This window comes from Panthera uncia (genome assembly GCF_023721935.1).
Source record: "Panthera uncia isolate 11264 chromosome A1 unlocalized genomic scaffold, Puncia_PCG_1.0 HiC_scaffold_17, whole genome shotgun sequence".
Classification (NCBI taxonomy): Eukaryota; Metazoa; Chordata; class Mammalia; order Carnivora; family Felidae; genus Panthera; species Panthera uncia.
In genome coordinates this window covers 88465106-88486256 of record NW_026057577.1, presented here as the reverse complement: position 1 = coordinate 88486256, position 21151 = coordinate 88465106, and the positions used below count along the sequence as shown (strand labels likewise).

The 21151-nt window shown below is 41.6% G+C and overlaps 1 protein-coding gene and 1 pseudogene across 2 annotated transcripts in view; both read left to right on the top strand.

Moving 5' to 3' along the window:
• Positions 1-5504, top strand: part of FAF2 (Fas associated factor family member 2) — a 78687-nt gene extending 73183 nt beyond the window's left edge. For both annotated transcript variants that reach the window (XM_049648636.1, XM_049648635.1), the window contains one exon: positions 2219-5504. In XM_049648636.1, coding sequence (XP_049504593.1) covers positions 2219-2401 — 183 coding nt within the window. In that variant the 3' untranslated portion in view covers positions 2402-5504. The remainder of the gene's footprint in view (positions 1-2218) is intronic.
• Positions 5505-17272: 11768 nt separating this feature from the next.
• Positions 17273-17912, top strand: LOC125934986 (mitochondrial import receptor subunit TOM7 homolog; annotated as a pseudogene).
• Positions 17913-21151: the final 3239 nt, after the last annotated feature.

The following is a 21151-nucleotide window of genomic DNA, read 5'->3' as shown; positions in this document are numbered from 1 at the left end:
AGAAAGAGGTTAGCAGTGCCCTCCACAACACATCCTTTAGACTTTTTTGGTAGAAGTAGCATGCTAGATAAAGTGGGCCACAGAGTGGATCCAGTGTGCCTCTTCTTAATGTGTGGCATCCAGAGACTGGGGATGATAAAGGTGGCTTATTCCATAGGTACCGCACATTTTAGGTTTTAGTAATGTGAGTTTTCTTGATGTCACCTTACTTCTCATTAAGAATTTACTTTTATTTTATCAGAGTCACAGCAGGGTGAGGAGGGCATTCTCACAGAGGACAGGTCCACATGGAGTGTGTCAGATCTTGACCAAATTAAGAGAGTGTCCACATGTGGGGACAGGAGTGCACAGAAGTCAGAGCCTGAGTAGCCTGTGGTGGGGTGGGGTGTTAAAGACAGAACTGGATGAGGAGGGGGAAGCAAACTCCTGGTTTTCTGTGTACATATATAGAGAGAAATATAGATTTCAATGTATGTATGTATATTCACATATTCTCTAGTTTTTTACACAGAGAGTGCTTGGGAGCAGAAACACCCCAATAGCAATGAACATACCTAACACCTGGATCGTGGCTTTTAAGTACCATTGTCCATTAAGAAGAACCAGGGCTCCTTGGAGAAATGTCTGATTCCAGAGCTGGGGCAGGAAAATACAAGATCAGCCTGGAATACCCTGTGCCAGAAGGCAAGGAATTATTCAAAAAATGATGAGACTTGCCATAAAGACACAGAAGCCATCTTGATTGGACTCCTTCTGACTCCATCTAGAACAATTTGAACATTAAAAGGAATATTATAACATTATAACCTATTAAAGTAGGAAATCATGACTCTGTGTTAGTATAAATAAGTTGAAAGTTTGAGGAACACTATGTCTACAGTTTCAAAGTACCTCCCCACAGAATCTCTTTAATTACAAAGAGAAGAAGAATTTGGACGGTGGAGAGGCAATCACCACCTTAATGAAGTGATCAAAGTGCACATTATAGGCACTGGGGCAGATTGGAATTGTGCTCCAACTGCGTAGGATGCATTTAGTAGAATGCAGCAGCATTTCTGTAACACGCCCTCCAAAGAACACATCTAGAATCTAATCATGAGTAAACATCAGGCAAACAAATTGAGAAAACATTCTGCAAAATAAGTTACCAGTTATCTTTAAAAAGTGAAAGGTCACGAAAGTCAAGGAAAGATTGAGGATTTGTTCCAGACTAGAGGAGGAGGCTTAGAAGATGTGACGATGAAATGGAACACATAATCCTAAACTTGATGCGTTTTGCTATTAAAGGCAACTAGCAAAACTTGAAAACTTTAATAATAAATATATATTATGTTACAACAATAATGTGCCAGTTAATATCCTGGCTTTTTTTTTTTTTTGAGGGCTTTATTATGGTTATGTAGGAGATTGTCCTATTTATAAGACATGCACAAGTATTTTGGGGGTGATGGGACGTCAGGTTGGCAGTTCGCTCTCAACTGGTTCAAAGAAAATTCTGTACTTCTGTTTCTGTAACTCTCTGATTTTTTTCTTAATGTTTATTTTTGAGAGAGCGCACATGAGAATGCGCGCGCACAGCAGCGGGGGGCAGAGAGGGAGACAGAGGATCTGAAGCAGGCTCTACGCTGTTAGCGCAGAGCCGGATGCAGGGCTCGAACCCACAAACTGTGAGATTGTGACCTGAGCCAATGTTGGACTTTAAACCGACTGAGCCACCCAGGCGCCTATGTTTTTTTAAGCTTATTTATTTATTCTGAGAGCAAGAAGCGTGCTCAGGGGAGGGACAGAGAGAGAGAGGGAGAGAGAGAACCCCAAGCAGGCTCCACACTGTCAGCACAAAGCCCAATGCAGGGCTTGATCTAGTGACCTGAGCTGAAATCAAGAGTCATACACTTAACTGACTGAATCACCCAGGCACCCCTCTAATTATTTCTAAGTAAAAAATTTTTAGCTTTATAGCAAACAAGTTGTCAAAAAACAAAAAAAAACAAACCATGAATCAGTTCAGAAGTAGGACTGGCATTGGCTGTGTAATCTCTTCAAAGAACTGCCCTACGTATTTGCTGTGTGAAATGGAAGGACCTCACAATAGAATGCCACTGTAATGTGATTACTTCATATCTCAGAGTCATCCTGGAGAGAGCTAGGGATATTTGATTTCATAGTTGTGTTGTCTGTCTTTGTCTTTCTCACCACCCTTTTCCTGTATGATCTGCAGGTAATCCACGACTTCTTATTCTCCTTGAAAGAAAGCCCAGAAAAGTTTCAGATTGAAGCCAACTTTCCCCGGCGGGTGCTGCCCTGCATCCCTTCAGAGGAGTGGCCCAACCCCCCCACGCTGCAGGAGGCCGGACTCAGCCACACAGAGGTTCTCTTTGTTCAGGACCTTACAGATGAATGACATTTTTTTTCCTCTCCCCTCCTACCCTAATCCCTAAAAGAAATGGAAAAACAAAAACAAAAAAACAAGAGAGAGAAATTCATATTATTATTATTATAATACAATATTTTTTTTAAAAGACTGCTGCATCCTAAGGAAGGATCAGAAACCATGCTGCCTAAAAGAGTCACCACCTGTGTGTGCGCGCGAGGTCAGCAATGAATGTTCCCGCCGGCAAGCCCACCCTTCCCTACTGCCTCTGCACCACGCACCTTCCAACGAAAGGAGACTCTTCACCTCCAACCCAGTCATTGTCCCAGCTGGGGAAGGGGACATTCTCACTAGTTCTCATTCATTCTTGCTTTTATGGAAAATAAAAGTGAAAAAAACCTCCCCATCAACCAGCTACTGAAGCATCTCTTGAGGACTTGCTTCTCCCACCACCGGAGAAGAGAGGGAAGAGAAGGCACAGAACAGAGATGTTCCTTGAACTTCCCACCATTTATGAATAACTTTTAAATGTTTTCTGTTGCTTTGTAATGACCAAAGGAATGAGGCTGACATAGGTGTTTGTTGTTTTTTTTTTTTCCCTTAACTTTATTTGATAAAGAGCCAATTCTTAAGCCTATGAGTTCATGCCCTGGGCTCCTTAGCCCACAAGAGTATAATAAAGGTGCCCTGGGCTGGTTTGTGCTTATTTCTGCCATTGTCCCTCTCACATTCCCAGAGAGGTTGTTCTTTTTGGTCCAACTCTTGCTGTCCTTTCTTGCCACCTGTGCGCCCCACTTGGAGTATTGGGGAGAAAATCTGGATTCATTGCCCTGCAAAGGCTATGTATAGACAGATATACCCATACGTGTGGTGTGAACTCCCGTGTATACTCACCTATATACATGACTGCAGCTTTCCCTTGGAATCTGTACCAGGTGGTTATTATGGGATCTGAACCAAAGGATAGCAGCTCTTCATTCCTCTTCTGACACATGCATGCTCTTCGTGCCCATCCCTGAGCTTTCCTGAATTGCCAAGCTTGGTGCCTTCCCAAAGGACTAGCAGGGCCTATGGTAGAACCAGCAGAACCCCATGAGAGTGCCCTGCCTGTCTCAGTGGGAGTGTGGTGGTCGTGGTGGTGGTGGTGGTGGTGGTGGTGATGATGGTGCTGGTTTAAGGTTAGAACTAGAGACTTTGAGGGGAGCCAAGACCAAACTCCTGAACTTCCAAGTTGTTGGAAGGCACATTTTAGTTTCTAATGTAGCCACTTGCTGGAGGCAGTTTTTAATCCTCTCCCTCTATTGCTCTGTTTAAGTAATAGGGTTTTTTAACCTCTGGATGTCTCTTCTGTGGTTGAGTTTCTAGTAATGGGTACATGGGTTAGGCCATGTATTAATAGATGCCAGCATGAGCTGGCAAATATTCCAAAGTGTTCTACAGCTAGACTGGTGCAGACTTGTAACACAGCAAGCTACCAAAGTAACTGTAGTTCCTAGCATGCTGTGAGGCTGGGGGTTCATATCAAAATAAAGCATAACTTGGTAGATTTGCAGTCTCCAAAGGCGTTCTCTCTTGCTTACCTAAAATCTAAGGGCCACTCTTATAGGTAGCAGTGATGTGGCTTCTATTTTCTGCAACCCTCAGTGGTTGGGATAAACACCATGGGACAGGGTGGGGAGCCTGGGAATTTCCCAGTGGCCTTGGCACAGGTGTCTAGAACACCATCTGTAGGAAAACTTAATTCTGCTCCTAGCTGCCTCAGGGCCAGATGAGTAGAAGATCACTGTCTGTTGGTATAAAATGTATCTGGAGTGAATACCAGGATAAACCATATTCTCCACTTAGCTTTATGTGACGTCTGCTTCCTGCTGACAACCATGCAAAGAGGAATTCTTCCACTTAACTCAGAGCCTCACTCCCTGTCAAATTCATAGCTGTTTCCCTAGCCTTACACAGGAGAGGAGGGTATTATGGGCCTTCTCTAGTTTGGGTGTACTGTCTCGCTTATGCTTCCTTGGAAAGTTGTAAATCTTTTTCCTTAATTCAGTCTGCATCTTATTCTACAGTGTGCACTTTATGCCTCTTGCCCTTTCAAAACTTGTTCAGTGAAGGAGGTCAGATGCCAGAATATTAAGAAAAAGTCTATGTCGGTACAGCTCTTGGGATTGCCTACTCATTTACTTTAGGTTTCAAGAAGTTTTATCTGAAGCACATGTTCCTTCCTAGTCCATGTTAAAACAGGCCTGCTTTGCTCAGACCCCATTCCTGTCTCCTTGCTGACCCTAGGGCTGCTGCCTGGTGCCATCTCCCTTCCTCCCCCATGAAGGATGCACATTTTATCACTTCAAGTCAGTACAATCTGTGTGTTACTCCCAAGGACCTCGGAGAACTCAATGGGACCTGCAAGGGAGAAAATACTGAGAAGCTGATGATCTGCAAGCAGTTGCTCATTTCCAAATCACCTTTGGTTATTTCAGCTGTTCAAACAGCAAGTCGTCAACCTCACGAAGACACCTGTTTCAAGTTTTGTTCTGCACGCCCCAAACTGAAGTAGATTCAGCTGAATAACCATGGGAAATCACCAAGCAAAGACCTCCAATTGGAGTCAGTTGAATTTTTGCAGCCTCAGTGGGGCCTCTCTGGTCTTTTCTTCCACTTCTACAGAATTTCCTGCGGCAAATACTTTGTCCTTGCTTGCTTCCACTATGATGGTTGGATAAAAAATGGCCAGAGGAGAATATTTATCTCTTAAAAAAAAAAAAAAGAAGAAGAAGAAGAACCTATAATCTTCAACTGAGCAGTCTTTATGAAAATTGCTAATGGTGCCAAGGCCAAGGAAAAAGTTTCAGAAAATGACTGTGGGAAGGAGTGATAACCCCAGAATGCAAAATCAGGGGAGTATTATCTGGTGCTTGAACAAGGAGCTCCACTTTACAAATGGCTTTTTTAGGACTTGTGAGGAATGCAGCAACAGGAAATCCATCCATAAAGGATGCAGTGCCCCAACTTGTACTGCGCCTGAATAGTTACGTGATAATTTACTGAAGAAATCTAGTGTACTTTAAATTTTTTTCATAAAAGTTTACATTGTATTGTAGGTTAACATTAAATGTTTTATAACAAAATCTCATAATGAGTTGTGGGTCTTTCTGTTTAAGAGAGATGTGGTAGATATTTTCTGTGTTCATGAAGGAAAGTTTGGGAAACCATGGGGGTGGGAACAGGATATTGCATTGCTGAGAGGCAAGGGAGAATCAAAGAGAAGCAAGGAGTTAAAATAAATCAGTAGTGCATTCCAGTGAAAAGAGGCAACTTAGTGTGGATAGGTAGGAGGGGCAGATAGATATGGGTTCAAATTTGGCCTTTTGTGGCTTCAAACAAGTTCGTTAGTTTCCCCCAACTGTAAATGAAGTTAACACTGTCTATCTTGGAATGGGTTTGTAGATTAAATCAAATATATATGAAGGGCCCAACACAGGTGTCATTGTTCCCTTTCTCCATGGCAGTGTGTTTTGAAGGAATGTTTTTTTGCAGTTGTAACTGTCAGTTTCATAAGGGATGTCACGTCTCCTGCTAGAACAGATCTACGTCCTTGCGAATGAGTCCCTAAAGAAGAGTCACCTTTGATCTGACAAAGTCTGGACTATTATTGGAGCTCCCCTCCTAAGGTATTGTTGCTTGTATTCTCATTTTTTTCTTTCTTTTTTTTTTTTTTTTTTTTTTAATTTTCTTTTTAAGTAAACTTCACACCCAACTTGGGGCTTGAACCTACAACCGAGATCGAGAGCTGCACACTCTACCAACTTAGCCAGCCAGACACCCTTGTATTTTAATTTCCGAGAGGAAATTTTAGGTTCAATTATTTGCCTTTTTCTCCCCCACTGTCTGACTTCATGCAAAGAACTTATTCCTGTGAGCTACGAATTCTTGTTACCTTCAGAATCTGCCCTGTTGCTTATCCAAAGATGTGTGGCTTCCATTTTATTTTTAATGTACCTCTGAACTAGAACGTCTTCTGCTCAGTCTAGTAAGTCTGCAAGAAGAGTTTGTTCACCTTAGGTCAATCCACTTTTAAAAATGAACACTTCACGATTGTGAAGCTTATGTATAAAATTTTTGCCATCAATGAACAGAGTAAAGGAAGATTAGAACTTTGATGCCAGATACACCTGGTTCGAAATCCTGGCCGTGGCCATGATTTTGGCCAAGTAACCTCAACTCTCTAGGCTTCAGTTTGATCATCTGTAAAAAGGGGTAGGTTGTAGCCCTGCAGTCATGATTAAGTGAATTGCTACTGCAGAGTTAACCTGGTATACAATTGGTGTTTGGTAAGTAATAGCTCCTATTACTGTTTTCAAAACAGTCTGTAGCTTGCCCACTGCTAACCATTCAACCTAGATAAAGGGAGGAGAGGTTAAAGCGGAGGGGTTAAGTTGAAGCTTTGCCTATGGTCAATCAGGTAATGCCTGACACTTTTCCTTGCCATGCTTCTGGTGTTGCAGTTGTAACTCCATGTGCTTTTACCCCAGTGGAGCCTCCAGCCCTCAAAGTCTTTTCCTCATGACTTCGGGTCCTGCCAACACAGTGCTGAGCCTATCCTCCCTCTCCCAACCCTACTCCTCCCCTCTTCTGTCTGCCCTTCTTGGTAACTCTTGGAATCATGCCCCAAACTCCCGGGTTTCTTTAAGCTGAAACCTGATTTTCCCTTGAAGACACCACTTCAAAAAACCCTTAAGCAAATACTGCTCATTTTCTCTCGAATCTTTGAACCAGGATATGGATCTCTATTTCTCTTCTGCCACTCTGATGCACTGTCTTCCAGGACAATGCTCCCAAAGCATGGGCCATCTGCTTGGGCTACTTTTTCCTGTTCTGGTTGCTACTGGACATTCCCCCAGATGTTGACAACTGATACTTTTCCTCTCCACCAGCAACCTGGGTGACTCTTATATCTACGTATGTGGGTTCTCTAAAGTTCTGGTCCTATTGCTCATGATTTGACTTGTGTAGCCGCTGAATGTAGTAGAGGCTTTGAGTCCAATCTGGATTTGAAACTGCTGCTTGCTGACTGACTGATTCAGGGCGTTTCCTCATCTATAAACATCATGGTGGTGCATCCTTGCAAAGTTCAGGTGCTGCTTAAATGGCCTGATAACCTGTGAAGTGCCTGGTGGTGGAAGATGAATGCTTGGTAAATGTTTGCTTTCTTTGCTCCTGTCCGTCCCAGCTGTGCTGTGCTTTGAGCATGGCTTCCACTTTGAACTATTTCACCCTCAGGACCTCAAAACTAAACCCTTTCTGACCACAGCCTTTAGTGCTCCCACTCCGCTATCTCTACTCTGCCATCAAGGCCTTTCTGTCCCTCTCCACTCCTCCCAGTTCTCCCTGCTAGAATTCTGTTGGCTTTTTACCCCCTCTCTATGACAGTCCAGCGCTGTCACAATTAACGAAGTGAAACTGAACCATTTGGTTTCTCTCCTCTTGTTCCTTAAGCTGCAGAGTCCTGGCATATACCACAGTAAACTGAGGAGCCCTGGGGATTGATGCCCACTCCTATGATCCAGCCCTAGGAAACTCCCCACGCATTTCTACTGCATAGGCACTGCTCCACTGTGTCCCCTTTCTCAATCCAAGCCCACCTGCATCTTCCTCACAGCCCATTACAAAACAGCCTACTTCCTGAGAAAATTGAGATCTTGTCACAGAACTTCATCATCTTCCTTTTTCACCCCAAAATTGCTCTGTGATGTTAACTGCTTCCTCTTTCCCTTCTGTCTTGTGGGTGTATTTTCTTTTGAAGGAGATATAATTTACATACAGTAAAATGCCCAGATCTTAAATCCGCAGCTTGATAAAATTTTGCCTATGTGTACACCAAAAACGAGATGCAGGATGTTTAATTACCTCAGAAAGTTCTCTTGTGTGTCTTCCCAGTCTGTAGCGTCTCTGAGATAACCACTGCTCTGACTTCTTTCACCATAGAAGTTTTGTTTGTTCTTAAACTCATATAAATGGGCTCACTGTGTGTATGTGATTTTATAAATTGTTTTCTTTATTCAGGTATTCCTATTCATGATAAACTTTAGGAAGTGCAAATAAACAATAAAACTTCACAATACCACATTGTCCGGAGGTATCTACTGTTAATATTCCAATGTATGTCTTCCCAGACTTTGCATATAAAAACAATTTTTTTCCTACAAAAATGGGATGGCATTGTAAATATTGTATTCTCTCCATTTCATATCTTATCTGTATATTTTTAATGACTATGCATCATTTCACTGAATGGATGTACCATAAACTGATCAAAATCCTCTTACGACATTTTAGGTTGTTTTTTGTTTTGTTTTGGTTTGGTTTTTTTGTTTTGCTTTTCTTTAAAAAAAATTTTTTTTAAAACGTTTATTTATTTTTGAGAAAGAGACAGAGCATAAATGGCGGGGCGGGGGGGGGGGGGGAGGGGGGCAGAGAGAGGGGGAGATGCAGAATCCAAAACAGGCTCCAGGCTCTGAGCGGTCAGCACAGAGCCCGACGCAGGGCTCGAACTCATGGACCGCGAGATCATGACCTGAGCCGAAGTCGGACGCTTAACCGACCGAGCCACCCAGGCACCCCTGTTTTGCTTTTCTAAGTACAGACTGATAAACATCATCCCTGTAGCTAAGTGTACACACCCATGCTTGTTTTCTCAGGGAAGAAGAATCCCAGAAGTGAAGTTACTGAATCAAAGGTTGGAAATTTTACTTTTTTAAATGATTGTGTGATTTCCAAATTATAGTCCAGAAAAGTTATTTATACTCCTGCCAGCAGTGTGGGCTCAGTCTCTGATTTGTGTCATCATTGCCAGAACCTTTACAACTATCTTTTCATTTGCCTGAATCTCTCTTCATGTTCCATCTAAAAATGTTTGGCATCTCCTCCCTTGCAAAACCTTAATCTTACCTTACCCACAGGTCCCAGTCCTATCTCCTTTCCTGCCAAGATAGCTTGCACAACCAGCCTCCACTTCCTTAACCTCCTGTTGATTGAACTTCCATCCCCACTGACCATCTCTTATAGTCAACTGCAACCTCCTAATTGCCATGTTCATTGGTGTCTTACAAGATCTTTGTAAATAGAAAAGTTCCCCACCTGGTACCTGGGGGTCAGATTATGTGAATTAGGTTAGGGAATCATACTTTATCTTGAGGGCCATTGAGGGGCTTTAAGCAAGGGAGACACATCAGATTTGGGTTTCAGAAAGCTGATTCTGTCACTGTGGGGAGATTGGATGGGATGGGGCAAGACTAAGAGGTGATATGATTGAGTCTTGGATTAGGAATGGTGTGGGGATAGAGAAGCGTTAATGATGGAAATGAGAAGTATGTAGAAGGCACAATAACCAAGGAGGTCCTGAAGGCTGATTAGATACGGAGGGTGATGGAGTGTCCAGATTTCTGACAACAGCATTTTAGGAACAAAACAGTCCCTGGTGACCTTCACAGGTGCTATTTCAGTAGAGTACAGTATCAGAAGGCAGAAGTAATGAATGGGAAATGAAGTGGAAAGATGGAATGTAGGCAGCTCTCATGAAATTTGTCAGTGGAAGGTATTGGAGGAAATAGGACAAGCCAGAGAAGCATTATGAATGAGGAAAGGTTATTTAACATAGGAGAGACTTCATTATGTGTAAGTGTTAAAAGCAGTGAGATTTTAGAGAAAAATGTTGAAGGTGCATAGAGAAAGGATAACAGAGAAAGATGTCCCTGGGATGGTGGAAAGGTTGGCCTTAAGAGGAAGGATGGGAGCAGAAAGTGCATTTGTAGATTTGAAGGCAGAAGTTGAAAATGTCCATATGTGACGGTAACTCTGTCAGATTGTGGGGAGATGGTGGGGTCAGAGGTCTAAGAAGACTTTTGATTTGAAATAGCTGTTTTAAAGAGTGCAGACTAGAATATAGGAAGACTTAGGTGGTTTTCTGGGAAAACAGAGTCCATATGAGATTGAGACCAGAATATACAGTGGGAGTAGATATGAAAAGCCAGGACCTGTCGCCAGTCTATTTTCTTCACTGCTGCCAGTTTTCTTTCTGAAAACAGAGGGCACATGCAGGCATTCAGAATCTCTCTGCACCCCCTTTGTCCCAGATGAAAGTCCAGCTCTTCAGCCTAGAAGTTGGGGACTTCAACTCTGGGGCCTCTTTACAGCTTTGTTTTTCTGTTACCCTGCATGGTCATACTAATTAACCACACAGATCTCTTGATTGTTCCCTAAACACACCAATGCACTTCCTGCCTAAAGCTGTACTAACACAACTAACACTCAAGATAAATGGTTTAGAAGATAAGCTGTCAATTTCTCAAACTCCTCTGAGTCTGGCTTATTATAACACAGGTGCTGGCATGGCAAGGAGTGTAGATATAAATCAATTTAGACACATAGAAACTGCACACCCCTGGATCTTCTCACATAGCTCTTATCTTTTGGTGCCTATATTAGAGATCTTTACTTGCAGGTAACAAACAGGAAACCCACTGTAGCTAATTTAAGGGGGGGAAAAAAACCAAAAAAACTGATGTGTTGAAAGACTATGTGGTAGGTCCCAGAATTGAAAGCCAAATCTTAGAAAGGGTGAGGTCTAGGTTTCAGAAAGGGTGGGTTGGTGGAAAGGTGTTGTTAGAGGTAGAGGACATCCATGGGATGTTGGGACTTCCACCTTTGGGATGGAGAAACATAATTGGCAAGTAGATTGGGGAAAGCCTTTTCTTTTGAAAAATTGCAGAAAAGCATAAAGAAGAAAATAACCCTTATTTGTAGTCCCATCACCCAAAATTATTAACATTAATATTTTGGCATAGTTGCTTCCAGCTTCCCCCCCCCCCCCGGATATACTTGGGTTAAAATCACATAAAATGTTTATACATTTGCTAAAATAAATCCATTCACCCTCAGCAGATGTGGTTAATTTCTGGCTGAGCAACCTGCCATTGTGTTGAGCACTGAACAGCAGTGAGCCCTCTGTTGTTAGGAGGGCTTTCCCAGCATGCACTTCTCTGTCAGAGACTTTATCTGAGGTTGAAATAACAGCGGAGGCCGACAGGTTTGCCCCAGCTTGTCAGAACTGTGGAGGCCGGGGTGGTGGTGGTTCAAAGTATCATCGTGCAGAAAAACAATTGGAAATGGGAGAGATAACAGTTAATTCACTATGCTGGACACTGGAAAGAGAGGGCAAAGCCTGTGTAATCATCTGGGCCCTGGGACTGGGGTCAACTTCCCATATGCTTTCCCTCCAAGCAGCTCATTTGTTCACTTATTCAATCACCTGTTCAGATAACCCTCACTGATGCCTACTGTGTCCTTGCCCTTTTGCTAGGATCTGGGCATTTGGCGCATGTGATGACTTTTGGTCTAGTGAAGCAGAGACATGGGCAGCCAACCAGATTGATTGTAACAGGTGAGGCATATGGGGAAAGCTGTCTGCATGGTGTGCTGAGGAAGCAGAGTAGAAGTGTGTTCTTCTCTGACTTGAGGGAGGGATCTGGGGAAGCTCACTTGAGGATGGGACATTCAAACTGGGCTTTGGAAAAGGAGCGTGCTTACCAGGAGGAGAGGAGTTCAAGCATTTGAGACAACATAGTGTGGCTCAAGGGCAAGGGCTGCAGGGGGAGATGGACCTGGGCTTGATCCCAACTCTCCGGAATCTCTGGAAAGTCCTCTCCCCTATCTGAGTCTCAGGTTCTTCAGCAGGAACTATGAGGGAAGTAATAACAGTTTTACAGTAAAGAAATCAGAAGAAGGATCCCATGAGGGATAACTCGGCAGCATGGTGGGCACTTAATGAAATGTGAATAGTCTTCTAAGCAGAGGAAACAGCAAGCACACAGGGGTGAAAATGGCATGTTGGGTAAACCATGAGAACCTGGGGGTGGCTAGAAGGAAGGAGGGACACGCAGAGGCTGATGAGAGTGAGATTAGATTGGGATAATGGTTCTGCTTCCAACCCGTGTCATAGGGAAGCTGGAGAAGACAGGTGAGAGGAGGGAAAGACAAACATGGAACCTCAACGTCTGTCATCACCCATCTTCCAGTGAAATGACAAAGGAGGTTTATCTTCAGGGCTGAAATCAGTCTGACTTCAGTCTCCCCGTTCATAAAACAAAAACCCAAGACTCTTCTGCGGCTGTCATTCCCAAGAACCTGTGTGAGGGACAGAGGGCTTCCATCTCCTGTTGCATCCAGGAAGTTGTAAGGTGGCAGGGGAAAACAGGCTGAAGGAGGCCTCTGTTAGGATTTTTCAGAAGTGGGTTCTCTGACTTGGAGAATGCAGAGTGGAAAGACTACCAGGCTATCCTGATTCTCCCACTTTCTACTTGGGCCTGGGACTTAGACTGGGGCCTCTCTGAGCCACAGCTTCTTCATATAGAAACCAAAGATAATATATACCTCAACTCGGAGCTGAGGAACAAATGAAACACTGGTTTATAAGGCCCTCTGGGACCTGACCCCTGCCCTTCTCTTCAACTTCATCTCCTCAGCTTCATCCTGTGTTCTTGCCCAAACTCCTTCCTGCCTCTGAGCTTCTGCACATTCTGTTCCCTCCTTCTGGAATGCTTTTCTCCTGACTAGCTCCTGTTCATCATTCAGGTCTCATCTCAACATCGCCTCCCCTGGGAGACCTCCCCTATGTCAGGGTGCCCCTGCCCCTGAATTCTTCATGACCCTTGTGATAATTTGAATTTAAAATTTTAAAATAATTTTTGTGAGAGAATGAGAGAGAGACAGAGTGCAAGCAGGGGAGGGGCAGAGAGGGAGACACAGAAACTGCAGCAGGCTCCAGGCTCTGAGCTGTCAGCACAGAGCCCAGTGTGGGGTTTGAAGTCATGAACTGCAAGATCATGACCTAACCTGAAATCAGACACTTAATTGACTGAGCCACCCAGGCGCCCCTAATTTGAAGTTATTGTTTACTTGTATATTGTCTAGCTCTCCTTCTGGAATGCCAGCTTCCTGGAGGCAGGAACTTGGTCTCATTCACTGGAGTTCCCAGTCACTGCCTAGAACAGTTTGTGGCTTTGGGCAGAAACACTCAGCCAGTTTTGTTGAATGACTTTATTTAGCACAAACAAGATGGGAAGCACCATACAAGGTGCTGAGGACTCCGTGGCAGTTAAACTTCCCTTATACAGTATCTAGGCTGTTACCCACTCTGTGCCCAGAGAAGGACGTTTTTCCCATCAGTATACAGGCTGAGCTCAAAGGATTCTGAGGTACTGAGGCCAAGGCCAAAGTGGTGAGAAAGCATCTGGTCCTGGAGCTCCACCTTTTTCCCTCCAAGAACTTGTGGCATGTACCCCTTGGAGGGATGTTGCCAGTTTTACCAACTATTATTAAAGTAAAGATGCATTTTACTGCCAATTCATTCACTCTTCAAAGAATGGCTACCATGGGCCAGGCATAGCTGTAGTTGCTGGCAGGCAGAGCTTTTGATACAAGGGAGGAAACCAGAATGACCTCCTACCACCGTACTGCCCCGCCACCTGCTGCCACACCTTCAAATAACAAAACTATAACCCAAAGAGGATAGGATTTTAAAAAATATTTTATTTATTTGTTCTTTAAGCTCTACGCCCAACATGGTGCTTGAACTCACAACCCTGAAATCATGAGTCGAATGCTCTACCAACTGAACCAACCAGGTGCTCCAAGACGATAGGATTTTTAATTTTTTTAATTTCTTTTTTGTTTGAGTATAATGTTACATTAGTTTCAGGTGTACAACTTAGTGATTTGACAAGTTTATACATTATGCTATGTTCACTACAAATGTAGCTACCACTTGTTCCATTACATTGCTATTACAATATCATTCACTGTATTCTGTATGCTGTGCCTGTTATTCCCGTGACTTATTCATTGCATAACTGGAAGACTGTATCTCCCTCTCCCCTTTACCCATTTTGCTGGACCCCCACCCACCCACCTCCTCCTATGGCAACCATCAATTTGTTCTCTGTATTTATAGGTCTGCTTTTTAATAATTTTTAATACATTTTTTTAGATTCTATTTATGAGCGGAATCCTATGGTATTTGTCTTTCTCAGTCTGACTTATTTCACTCAGTCTGATACCCTCTAGGTCCATCCATATTGTTTCCCACGGTGGCTGTACCAATTCACATTCCCACCAACAGTTCCTTTTTCTCCAAATTCTTGCCAACACTTGTTTCTTGTCATTTTGATTTTAGCCTTTCTAACTGGTGTAAAGTGATACTTCATTGGAGTTTTGATTCGCATTTCCTTGATGATTAGTGATGTTAAGCATCTTTTCATGTGTTTGTTGGTCATCTGTAGGTCGTCTTTGGAAAAATGTCTATTCAGGTCCTCTGCCCATTTTTTACTCAGTTTTACTGTTGTTGCTGTTGTGATGAGTTGTATAAGTTGTTTATATATTTTAGATATTAACCCCTTATCAGATATATCATTTGTAAATATCTTCTCCCATTCAGTAGGTTGTCTTTTTATTTTGTTGATGGTTTCCTTTGCTGAACAAAAGCTTTTTATTTTGATGTGGTCTCAATAGTTTATTTTTGCTTTGGTTTCCCTTGCCTCAGGAGACATCTAAAAAACTGTTGCTATGGCTGATGTCAGAAAAATTACTGCCTGTTTCCTCTTCTAGCTTTTTATGGTTTTAGGTTTCTTTTGTTTTATGTATTTAAAAAAAACTTTTTTTAGTGTTTATTTTTGAGAGGGAGACTGAGACAGAGACAGAGAGGGCATGGCGGCGGGGGGGGGGGGGGGTCAGAAAAAGACGGAGACACAGAATCTGGAACAGGCTCCAGGCTCTGAGCTGTCAGCACAGAGCCCAATGTGGGTCTTGAACCCACAAGCTGTGAGACCATGACCTGAGTCAAAGTCAGACACTCAACCAACTGAGCCACCCAGGTGTCCCTGTGGTTTTAGGTTTCATATTTAGTTCTTGAATCTATTTCAAGTTTATTTTTGTACATGGTGTTAGAAAGTGGTCTAACTTCATTCTTTTGCATGTAGCTGTCCAGTTTGTCCATTTATTAAAGAGACTGTCTTTTCCCTATTGTATGTTCTTGCCTCCTTTGTCATAGATTAATTGACTATATAATTGTGGGTTTATTTCTGGGGTCTTCTGTTCCACTGAGAAAAATATGTGTCTATTTTTGTGCCAGCACTATACTGTTTTCATTACTACAGCTTTGCACTATATCTTGAAATCTGGACTTGTGATATCTCCAGCTTTGTTCTTCCTTCTCAAGATTGCTTTGGCTATCCAGGGCCTTCTGTGGTTCCATACAAATTTTGGTAATATTTGTTCTAGTTTTTTGTTTTGTTTTGTTTTGTTTTGTTTTTTTTAAGTGCTGTTGGTGGGGCACCTGGGTGGCTCAGTTGGTTTAGTGTCTGACTATTGATTTCAGCTCAGGTCATGATCCCAAGGTTGAGGGATCCAGTCCCATGTTTAAGATTCTTTCTCTCTCCCTCTTCCCCTCTCCCTGCTCACTCTCTCACTCTCTTAAAATACAAAAAAAAAGAAAAGAAGAAGAAGAAGAAGAAGAAGAAGAAGAAGAAGAAGAAGCAGAGGAGGAGGAGGAGGAAGAAGAGGAAGAAGAGGAAGAAGAGGAGGCACCTGGGTGGCTCAGTCAGTTGGGCGTCCGACTTTGGCTCAGGTCATGATCTCACAGTTTTGTGAGTTTGAGCCCCACGTCGGGCTCTGTTTTGACAGCTCAGAGCCTGGAGCCTGTTTTGGATTCTGTGTCTCCCTCTGTCTCTGCCTCTCTCTCTCAAAAATAAATAAACATTAAAATAAAATTAAAAAATTTAAAAAAGAATGTTAAAAAAAGAAAACTGTTGTTGGTATTTTGATAGGGATTGCATTGAATCTGTAAATTACTTTGGGTAATATGGGAATTTTAATATTCTTCCAATCCATTTGTTTTTGTCATCTTCAATTTCTTTCATTTGTGTTTTATAGTTTTCAGAGATAGTTCTTTCACCTCTTTGGTTAAGTTTATTCCTAGGTATTTTGTTCTTTTTGGTGCAATTGTAAATAGCATTGTTTTCATAATTTCTCTTTCTTCTACTTCATTATTAGCATATAGGAACGCCACCAATTTCTGGGTGTTAATTTTGTATCCTGTCACTGATTCTTTTATTATTTTTAGTAGTTTTTGGTAGAGTCTTTAGGATTTTCTATGTGTAGTACAAAAATGATAGGATTTTAATCTGATTCATAATGTCATAATTTATCCATTTCCCACAGGCTTTTTTTTTTACTTTTTATTTTGAAATAAATATAGATTTATGGGAAGTTGTAAAACTATTACAAAAAGGTCTTATTTAACCCTTAGTTTCCCTCAATGATAACATCTTATATAAACCAGCAAACTGACATTGGTAATATCCACAGATTTCACCAGTTTTATATATACATATTTGTGTATGTGTGTGTGTGGGGGGGGGGGCAGTTGCCAGTTTTATCATTTGTATAAATTCATGTAACCACACCATAATCAAGAAGCAATCTTTGTTGCATTACCACAAAGATCTTACCCCTGCTACTCTTTTATAAGTGAGACACACACACCCTTATTCCACCATCCCTAACCCCGGCAACCACTAATCTATTCTCCATCTCTCTAATGTTGTCATTTTGATAATGTTATAAAAATGGATAGATATGTCACCTTAGTGATTGGCTTTTTTTCTCTCAGTATAATTCCCTTGAGACCCATCCAAGTTGTTGCATGTATCAATAGTTTGTTTCTTTTCTTAAGTGAGCTCTACGCCCAGTGTGGGGCTTGAACTCATGACCTTGAGATCAAGAGTCACAAGCTCCACCAACTGAGCCAGCCAGGCTCCCTGAGTTTCTTTCTTTTATTGCTAAGTAGTATTCCATGATCTGGATGGGTCATAATTCAACCATTTGCTCATCGAAGGATATTTAAGTTGTTCCCCTATTACGAAGAAAGCAGCTGTGAACATTTGTGTACGTGCTTTTGTGTGGACATGTTTTCATTTTTCTGGGATAAATGCCCAGGAGTGCTGGGTCATTTAGTAAGTATATGTTTAGTTTTATAGGAAACTGCCAGGCTGTTGCCATGGTGAAGCTGAGCAAAGAGGCCAAGCAGGGGCTGCATAGCTCTTCAAGGGTAGCCAATTTGCCACCCACTGGAGTGTTATTCCTCTCATGATTTACCTGCAATTTAAGGGGGTGCAAATCCTGGAATGCCTGAACCAATCATGTTGAGCTTTCTTAAGGGATAAGGAACTATATTGGTCATCTGGATTTGGAAGCAATTAATGGACAGAAATAACATGGAAGGTATGTGCTGTGACTGAGATAAAAAGATGGGACACTATTTAGATGATCATCAGTTGAATGGCACAGGGCTCTTCACAGATGCATCTGTGGCAGAGTGGAACCTCTATTTACTTATGATAGATTGTATCAAAATAAATGTTAAAAAAAAAAAAAAACTTGCCAAACTATATTCGAGTGGCTGTATGAGAGCAATGTATGAGAAATCCAATTTCCCTGCATCCTTACCAGAATTTGATATTGTCACTATTTATTATTTTTGTTGTTTTTACAGGTGTGTAATGATCTTATTGTAGTTGAATTTGCATTTCCCTAATAGCTTATGATGTTGAACAAATGAAATATCCTCTGCTCAATGTGTCCTTTCATGTCTTTTGCCCATGTTCTAATTGGATTGTCTTGAGTTTTAAAAGTTCTTTATATATCTGACATGAGTCATTTTTCAGATATGTTACTTGTAAATTAAGCATTTAATTTCTGGTAAAGTCCAATTTATCATTTTTTCCTCCTTTCATGTATTGCGTTTGGTGTCATGTCTAAGATCTCTTCACCAAGCCCTAGGTCGTAGTGAAGATTTTCACTTGTCTTGTAAAAGTTTTCTAGCTTTATGTTTTACCTTTAAATCAATGATCCATTTTCAGTTCATTTTTGTGTTGTCACTTAAGGCAAGATTCTTTTTTATTTTTTATGGATGTTCAGCTATTCCAGTAGTATTTGTTGAAAAGACTATCCTTCATTGAATGCTCAAAAATTAGTTGGTCATACTTGTACAGGGTCTGTTCCAAGGATCTTTATTCTGTCCCATTGATCTACTTGTTTATCCCTCTACCATATTGCTTTAATGTGGCTCTTCAGTAACTCTTCAAATCAGGTAGAGTGATTCTTCTCACTTTATTCTTGTTTTTTCAAGGTTGTCTTTGCTACTTATTTCTTTGCCTTTTCATATGCATGTTGAAGTAAGAATGTCTATCTCAAAACAAACTGCCAGAATTTTGATAGGAATTGCATTAAACTCACAGGTTAATATGGGAAGAAATAGTATCCTTCCTACTGCCAAGTCTTCTAATCCAAGAACATGACATGTTTCTCTATTTATGTAGATCTTTGATTTCTTTCATCTAGTGTTTTGTAATTTTCAACATATAAATCTCATAACACGTTTTGTTAGATGTATATGTTTCATATCTCTTGAGTGATTATATAGTACTATTGTGTTGCAAATTTTGATTCTCATGTGTTCATTGTTACTATGTAGAATATGATTCTTGTATATTCATCTTGTAATCTATGACTTGATGAATTCATTTCTAGTTTTTTTGTATATTCCTTGGGATTTTTAAAATCTCCATGAGATCTTGATAATTTATAGGTTATCAAATTTCCAAACAGGGACAATTTTCTTTTCAATCTGTAGGCTTAATATTATTTCCTTTTTCTTGCCATATCTCAGTGTGCTGGCTAGGACTTTCTGTATGATGTTGAGTACAAGTAGTGAAGAGTGGATAACCTTGCCTAGTCCTGACCTCAAGGGGGAAGCACCTAGTCTTTCACACCATTACATATGGTTAGCTGTTGGGTTTTTTGTATATGTTATTTATCCCATTGAAATTACCCTCTATTTCTAGCTTGCTGAGTTTTTTTTTTTTTTTTTTTAATCATGATAACTGTTGAATTTTGGTGTTTTTTTTTGTTTGTTTTGATTTTTTTTGCATCAACTGGTAAGTTCATGTTTTTATTTTTTCCCCCACAGGTTTTTTGAAATATTGAAAAAAGTGTAGCAACTTCCCTAGACTTCAGACTAGGGCCCTGGGAACTCAGTTGCTACCACTAGTCTAGTCCAGCACTTCCCAGTGTACTCCAGCAAATGCAACTTGAACATTGCCCGTAGCCAAACAAGCTAAATGTAGGAAGTACTGCTCATAGGAAGTACTTCCTGGAAGCTTATAACACATCAGCATAGCCAAGGCTCAGAGAAGCCCTGCAATATAGACTCCTGTTACCCTTTAGTGTGGAATTTCCCAAACTTATTTAACCACAGAGCCCTTCTTAACCAACCCCCCCCCCCCCCCTGCCACACACACACACACACACACACACACACACTCCCATAGCACATTTTCTGAAACGGACATAGGGAACCACTCAACTGATTGTCCCTTATTTTGCAGATGATCCAGAAGCTGAAAGGAAAGTGACCTGACCAAGGCTACAGATAGTGGCATCACACAGATACCAGATCCTGGGTCTCCTGACCCCAGCCCACTGTTCCTGCTCCAGACCATGTTGCTTTGACATGCTAACAAGTCAGCTGATAACCCTGCAGCACCATACACCATCACGGGTAAGAGGAATGCAACTGCATTACCAACCTGGTCTCTTGGGTGGTTCTCAAGCCCCTTGTCCCCACTGAGCCTGAGGATGAGGGACTCAAGTCCACGTAGTCCAAGTAGGGCCTGTGGGTGGGAGAGTATGTAATGCAAGCCAGGCCAATCATGCTGTTGTAGCTCCCTGAGACGGTAGCGAATGGCTCAGGGATGCACTCATAATTCAAGTTGCGTCTAATGACTCCATCCCATTAGAATATTTTGGGGAAAATGGTTTTCCCCTGGAATTATGCTAAACTAGAAGAAATGGAGCTAGAGCTACCAAGAACTACCACACAGAAACAGCTCCTTCAAAACAAACTTGTAAAATGAGGGGAGGTCTTGGTTCCTTATACTATGCCTGAGCCCGATTCAGTCATGCTTGAGGCAGAACCTACCTCCAAAATTTAAATGACAGACCAACAAGTGCCTTAACCAGTTAGATGGAATTCTGCCACTTGTCAACAGAATCCTGCCTAATTTGAGTGTGAAGCAGATGGCCCACAATGTCATCACTAACCTGGCTTGGCAGACCTTCTTGATCAGGAGGTACCCCCAAGGTGCCACAGCACAGAACAGTCTTTTCTGCCCACCTTATCCCTATCCCCTACCCACTCTCAGACCGACATTATTACCCCCACTTCCCACCAAAAGAACACAGGTAGCCAAAGGCAGCTTGGGCAATACTTGATATACATCATACATTTATTAGTGAATATCCCTCTGAAATCAGCAACAATATTAAAAAAAATAATGATTGCACTACTTGGTCAAGCAGAACTAGCAACTTTCATTTTAAAAAAAGTACAAATCTGTTAAAAATTTCAATCAGTATACACATATATATAATACAACATACTAGTTATGTTAAATGCTACAAACCAATGTGAATCCAATGGAATGGAAAAAACCACACATTTAAGCTTTAAGAACCATTTTTTTCTCTATATATTAGCATTTTCTCAAATACATACATGGGAAAAATGAGGTAACTGTAAAATGTGCAAGGAACAGGGCCCCCCAATTACATATATTTTTATATATATGTATATGTGTGTGTGTGTGTGTGTGTGTGTGTGTGTGTGTATAT